The sequence below is a fragment of the Asterias amurensis genome, chromosome 3 (genome assembly GCF_032118995.1).
Source record: "Asterias amurensis chromosome 3, ASM3211899v1".
NCBI classification, from domain to species: Eukaryota; Metazoa; Echinodermata; class Asteroidea; order Forcipulatida; family Asteriidae; genus Asterias; species Asterias amurensis.
The window spans coordinates 16,535,471-16,542,677 of record NC_092650.1 but is presented as its reverse complement, the minus strand read 5'-3'; the positions used below and the strand labels follow the sequence as shown (position 1 = coordinate 16,542,677).

General features: G+C 41.6%; 1 protein-coding gene across 1 annotated transcript; it reads left to right on the top strand.

The window, feature by feature from the left end:
* Positions 1-637: 637 nt before the first annotated feature.
* Positions 638-6,997, top strand: LOC139934813 (UDP-glucuronosyltransferase 1-2-like). Its single transcript, XM_071929217.1, has 4 exons — positions 638-1,617; positions 3,151-3,370; positions 4,339-4,558; positions 5,115-6,997. Exons 1-4 carry the CDS (start codon positions 688-690, stop codon positions 5,392-5,394), a joined length of 1,650 nt encoding a protein of 549 aa, XP_071785318.1. The 5' UTR covers positions 638-687; the 3' UTR covers positions 5,395-6,997.
* The last annotated feature ends 210 nt before the right edge of the window (positions 6,998-7,207 follow it).

The window sequence follows — 7,207 nt, the reverse complement described above, 5'->3', positions numbered from 1 at the left end:
GATAAACTGTGTTTATCACTTGATAAACACTGTTTATCGAATTATTGGGCATCTGGCGTCGGCGTAAAACTGTGTTTGTCAGTCGATAAACAGAGTTTTTCGATAAACACTGCTTATCAAGTGATAAACAGTGTTTATCGAATTATTGGGCATCTGGCGTCGGCGTGAAACTGTGTTTATCGACCGATGAACACTGTTTTTCGATAAACAACGTTTATCACTTGATAAACAGTGTTTCGATAAACAGTGTTTATCAGTCGATAAACACTGTTTATTGAAAACTCTGTTAATCACCTCGAAAAACTGTGTTTATCGCTTGATAAACATAGTTTTTCGATAAACAATGTTATCAGTTGATAAACGATGTTTATCTCGAAAAAGAGTGTTTATCGGTCGAAAAACAGTGTTTATCGGCGATAAACTTAGTTTATCGATGATAAACAGTGTTTATCGAATTATTGGGCATATGGCTTGCCATAACCGTCTCGTACAATACGCAAAAGCTTGCCCATAATCATGTGACATAGCAACTGACTCTATAGTCTGAAGGCTTCAACAATGTGAGTGGTACATTGTGGCTACGCAAGTTTTTGTAGCAGACATGTTTATATACAAACAAAGCAACAAATATCAGAACATGTATAAACGGTAGTTTGCCATTGCTCAATTGGATTCCGAATAGTAACCATGGCCCGTGCAGTATTGTCTGCCATCCTCCTGTGGCTTTGTCTGATACAGTACGTCCAGGCGGGGAAGATTCTCATGTCTGCTGGTGTAGACAACACCCATTACTTGTTCAGCTCCAAGATAGGTCGGGAGTTAGTACGACGGGGTAACGATGTCACTTTCCTTCTCAGTAGTTCATATAGCCACCGTTTGAACAGCAGCGACACCGAGTGGTTCAAGTTCGAAGTCTTAGACTCGCCGTACACTTACGGGGACGTACGCCAAATGGCCCATCAGCTTGGTTTAGAGTCTCTAAACGGTACCTATCAAGGCACTTCCACCCACGTCAAGATCCTAATGAATCTCATTTTGGGCTCCAAATCCGAACCGACCGAGGAGGAGAAACGGGAGCAGTTGAAACCAACAAAACCAATGTCCAAGTATCTAGCTCACGAATGCAACGCCTTCCTCGGCAACGAAGAGATGATGGAGAGACTTCGAGGTCTCAACTTTGACCTCATGACCTTTGACATTATCAACCCCTGCATGGCCCTCATCGCCAAGAAGTTGTCCCTGCGGTACGCAATCATAACGGCGATGCCAATGTTGAACGGCTTCCAAGATCGCTGGTTTGACGTGCCCTCCAACCCCGCCTACGTCCCAATGTTCATGAGTACATCCGGAGATTCCATGACGTTCCTGCAGAGGTTCCAAAACTCCGTGGCGTTGTTCGTGACCTCGCTCATCGCGGATCACTTCACATTCCGGCTGTACGATGAGCTCCGGGTCAAGTACAACATCCGGCCGGATTTGACGATGGCGGACATCACACGTGCTGCGGAGATATGGCTTTTCAATACGCATTTTGCGATTGATTACGCGAGACCGATCATGCCTAATACAATTATGATAGGAGGATTATCAGCAGACGAACCTAAACCTCTGGATAAGGTAAGTAATACACAATAATTGCAATAGACCTTTTGGCGTCATCCAGCCGCCATCTTAGAGAATACGGTGACGAAACAATCGAAACGCACAGATTTATACACAGGAACGAACAGCCTCCTTTTGACCTCTAGGTGAGGGCGCCCTACTGAAATGACGTCATGTGCATAAGAACAAGTCCCCCCAAAAATCAATCGGTCACGGGAGGATATAGATACTCCAATAGTTGCATTGCAAGGCTAAAGTTCCACAAAATAATGAGGAAAAAATTGTATAAGCGTTTGGTGAGTTCCTCTGCTTGTACTTTTTATGGCTGCTTACCATCTTTATGTTACTGCACAGGGCCCAGTTTCATAGCACTGCTAAAGGGTTAGCAAATTTGCGTGCTTACTGTATAGCAGAACAATTTGCTTAAGCCTTAGCGTATTTACAGGTAAGCTGAAAAATTGGGCTGCCATGTTGCGTGTTTACCGTGGATTTGCATTGTGACGTCATTTATTTTTGTGCGGTAAGCACTTGAAGGTTAGTATGCCTTTCCGTGTGCTTACGGTTAGCAGCGCTATGAAATAGAAATTTCACAGTTAGCACATAATCGGCCGCTAACCAGCGCTATGAAATTGGGTCCAGATTGTGGGTCGTTCGAGTACACAGAATGTGTAGCGAATGAGTAGTTGGTGGCAAAATAATTTGTTTCCTTTAAAGGCAGTGGACACTAATGGTAGCCTTCACAGTCGGTGTATCTCAACATTATGCATAAAATAACAAACCTGTGGAAATTTGAGCTCAATCGGTCATCGAACTTGCGGATAAAAATGAAAGAAGAAAAAAAACCTTGTCACACGAAGTTGTGTGCGTTTATATGGTTGATTTTGAGACCTCAAGTTCTAATTCTGAGGTCTCGAAATCAAATCCGTGGAAAATTACTTCTCTTCAGAAACTCTGGCACTTCAGAGGGAGCCGTTTCTCACAATGTTTTATACCATCAACCTCTCCACACTACTCGTCACAAAGAAAGGTTTTATGCTAATAATTATTTTGAGTAATTACCAATAGTGTCCACTGCCTTTAAATTAAACATACATTTATAAGAAATTCAGAAAATCAGCTCGTCAATTTATGACATATAAATTAATCTCTCTTTATTGACAGACAGTTTCGGACTTTAAGGCACTCATCAGCACTCATCGGCAAATATTATATACAAAATTAGTAGAGGGTAGATTGCCTTAGCTTTCGATTTAAACGGGACTTTCTTCAGATGCTAGCATTAACACGTACAGCAAAATATTCATTTATTAAATGACAGTGGACGGTATCCGGAAAAGGGGGGGGGGGTAACAATCAAAGCTACTATGAGGCGCCGTATGTAAACCATGATTTACATGTTTCCATTTTCATGGTTTATAAACCATGATTTGTAAACCATTAATTTGATGCTTCAAACAAACCTATGAAGAAAAGATGAAAATAAAGTTATATTTGTAAAGTCGGTTGTTTGTTGTACAATATCGAGCAAAGTGTTTATTTTATTTACAGGATTTGGATGAATTCTTCGAGGGATCTGGAGATGCCGGTGTCGTTGTTTTCTCATTAGGTTCCGTGGTTGAGATCATGAGCGAGAGTCAGGCAGATATGGTCGCCAGGGCAATGGCGCGACTTCCCCAGCGAGTGCTTTGGAGAATTCACGGTCAGCCGCCCAAGAGTATTGGTAATAACACCAAGGCTGTGACGTGGTTACCACAAAATGACGTTCTAGGTAAGTTGAACTTTATAAACTTAAATAAAATGTCCAAATAGAACTAATGGAAGGTGGCTGCTCATAATGGTATACAAAAGCCCCTTTGTGTCGGCTGAATATATTTATTTGACATTGAGTAATACTATTAATAACAGGCACTTTTATAGAGCTTATTACTGGGTTTCTAAGCGCTGAAACAAGAAGTGTAAGATAATTTCTAAAAACTGAGGTTTTTACAGTGGAATGAAATAGCAGACCCGAACCGAAATCTGAATTAAGTATATTTAAGGAACACGTTGCCTTGGATCGGACGAGTTGGTCTATTAAAAGCGTTTGAAACCGTTTGTTATGAAATGCACATGGTTAGAAAGATGTTTTAAAAGTAGAATATAATGAACCACACAAGTATCACTCGAAATTGCACGGTTTTCCTTTTACGTCGCGAACTATCACGGTCGGCCATTTATGGGAGTCAAAATTTTGACTCCATAAATGGCCGACCGTGTTAGTCGACAGGGTAAAAAGAAAACCACGCAATTTCGAGGCATATTTGTGTAGATCATTGTATTCTACTTTACAATATCTTTCTAACCATATACATTTTACAATAAACGGTTACAGAACGCTTTTCAAAGACCAACTCGACAGATCCAAGGCAACGTGTTCCTTTAACAGTTCGACATCTGAAACATAGGAGCGACTGGACAAGCTAGAAGTCGACAAATCGACTGTTGCAGTCGTTCAGAACGACTCTCTGGAGCGTCTTCGTCCCAGACGTCGATATTGTCTTGAGCCGAGCCAATGTAATGTTATGTCAAGTTCGCGTTTGTTTCTGAGAGCAACATTTATTTGGTTCAACCTAGAGTCACTTCCTTTTCCATTTGTTTCGGCGCGACTCTGGCGGGTCCGTCTGAATCGGTCGTAATTGTTTGTTTGTTTGGTTTTTTTTTTTGGCGCCTTATCTTATATTTGAATTTGACCTCCAGGCCATCCCAAAACCAAGCTGTTGATTTACCACGGTGGCAGTAATGGGATGACTGAAACCATGTTCCATGGAGTGCCTGTTGTGACCATACCGCAGTTTGGTGACCAAATTGACCTCGCAATGCGCCTTAAAAGACGAGGAATGGGAGAGATAATCAGTATGGCAGACTTTACCGAGGACATGATCTACGAAACAGCCGTCCGCATCTTGAACAATGACAGGTACAACTCGGCTCATTATCAAAGTAAATTTGTTTCTAAAGGTCCCTCAAATAATCAGCTGATATCTTCTGTTCTATTCTGTTGAATCAAATACTAGGTCTGACAGAGACCAACGATGTATTTTTTAACAAAAAAAGAAGAGGTTGATATGCTTTATTATTAGTTATTAACTTGGTTTTTCTCTCTCTTTTTTTTTTTTTTTTAATAGAGAAAATCCACACTTGGAAACTTTTTGGTCAGAATTGACCCAGATACGGCTCCGAGTTGACCTGACTCATGTCTTGGTCAAGCTGATCCAGAATCTGGTACAAAATAACAGGATTTTGGTTTGGAATCTAGGCAATTTCGACACAGATTCCGGGTCATAAACTGAATCAAAAAAATGAGTCAGGCCCCGAGGTAACCGCGGGACGGGCTATTTATGTCGAAAGATTTGTGTAGAGTGATGTAACTGTTTTGAAATTCTCTCAGAAGCATTGCAACAAGGCGATCCGGATATTGTTATTTGTCGACGTTTAATACACAAGCCACCCTTTCCCCGTCTTGTTTATTTCAGTTACGCCGCCAACGCCAAACGTATGTCGGCAATCATGAAACACAACGCGGTCCCACAACTCCAAGTTGCCGCCCACTGGGTAGAGCACGTGATGCTTCACGGGGGTGGCTACCTCCGATCCAAAGCGGGTCAACTAACTACCGTCCAGTATTACCTACTGGATGTCATAGCTGTCGCTGCGTCCATCATCACTGCAGTGGTTATCACTTTAGGGTGTGCATGCAGATTCATGTGTCGCCGATGTACGAATTACGCCCAAGTGAAGATGAAGACGCTGTGAGGCTCGTGAGGCTCATAGAAATGCCGTGTCCGGAACGGCGATTTCGGTCACATCAAGTTATGGCTATGATCGCGCGCGTCTGCCTATTCTTCAACACTGGCAGACGCGCTGATCTAGCGGTAGCTGTAGCCGAAGTCAGCGTTTCAGACACGGCCTACTGTTGAAGTGTCTCTTTGTGAAAGCCACCATCCGAATCTTAATGGCCAAGAATTGCTAAACAGAGGCGTTGGGTTTGCAAGCTCTTTGTAAAACCATGAAGGACAGAAATTGCTTTGATTTTAATAACAGTAGACGTCATCATGTGGTGCGCTATTTTAATCGTTTTTGTGGCTTGTATGGACTGTCAGGAATGACACTTCCCATGCAATATTCACTCGAATCTTCCGTTGAGCCTGATCCATTTTGGGTCAGTAAGGAACTCGAATGTGGTTCAAAATGACGTAGGAACTAGTAGAAAATTATAGAATGCGGGTTAAAATCCCACATTTTGAGTACTTTACTGGTCATCAGCCTGAATCGGAAATAGGTTACGCCTCAAAGGACATAGAATCCTGGTCAGTTCTGATCAGGGAATTTTCGGAGTGCAGTTTTGTGTCTTTAGTTTTGTCGATTCTGCGAATTGTATGCTACTGCCGGGAATCAGTTATTTAATTCATGGTGATTTTGCGAATCTAGCCGTTTGTCAGAAAATTAGATTAGCTAAAGATTTTTCTTTAAACTTGGTTTTTGATTTTAAAAAATTGATAGTTGCTGAAACCAACTTTTTATATCATTTAATTTTTGACATATTTACAAAGATCTTACGGTGTTCAGGATACGAAAAGACTAGATCTGACCTGTTGTTTCCACGTCATGTGGTTTTGTAAACAAAAATGGCTGTGTGCAGTAAACAATAAAATGGTTTACCAATCTACCAATCCACTTCAACTTCGTCTTATTGTCTAAAATAATAAAAAAATAAAAAAATAAACAAAAACAGTAAAACGATCTCATTGCACACAAAATAATTGTTCCTTATACTTTATCTAATAATAGTTCATTAAGTTAATGTTTAGCAAACGACATACACATTACAAACGTTGAACATTGATTATACCCCAGCCTCGATTTCGGGTTATAAACCAGAGCCTGATAAAACCAAAATGGACGATTCACAACGAAAGTTTGCGCGTGCAACCACTTGGATGTGACAGAGCAAAACATGGGTACGGGTTGCCGTTAGTTGTCATCGTGAGTAGGACAGACCCTCTTGCCTCTCGCGTGGTAGATAGTATAGCAGTTTGTAGTTACGGTTACATTGTTTGATGTTACACTCAGGGAATACAAGGCATCTTTATATCAAACTCTTGGTGGCGCACTATATAATTCGTCGCTGGTGACGAAGTGACCTATCCGTCAAAAATTTGCAAATCGGTACCCCGAACAGACTCAAACCATTCCCACGGAATAGGCCAGACTCAATTAATACATGATATTCCTGAAACACCATTAAGACAGTGTCGCGCAGAAACAAAGAGACACTTAGAGAATCAACACAAAGTATTGCAACAGAGATTTGGAGATAAATACTGGTCTGGGTCCTGATCCTCTTTATTGTATTTGAGTAACGCAATAACAATATGAAGACACCTTGCTGTGACGTCACACGCGACTATACACTGTTACATAATGGTCCGCGTCAATGTTAAGGCCGTGTCCGAATTAGCGACTTCGGCTACAGCTACGGCTAGGGCGCGCGCGTCTGCCATTCTTCAACACTGACAGACGCGCTGATCTAGCCGTAGCTGTAGCCGAAGTCGCCAATTCGAACACG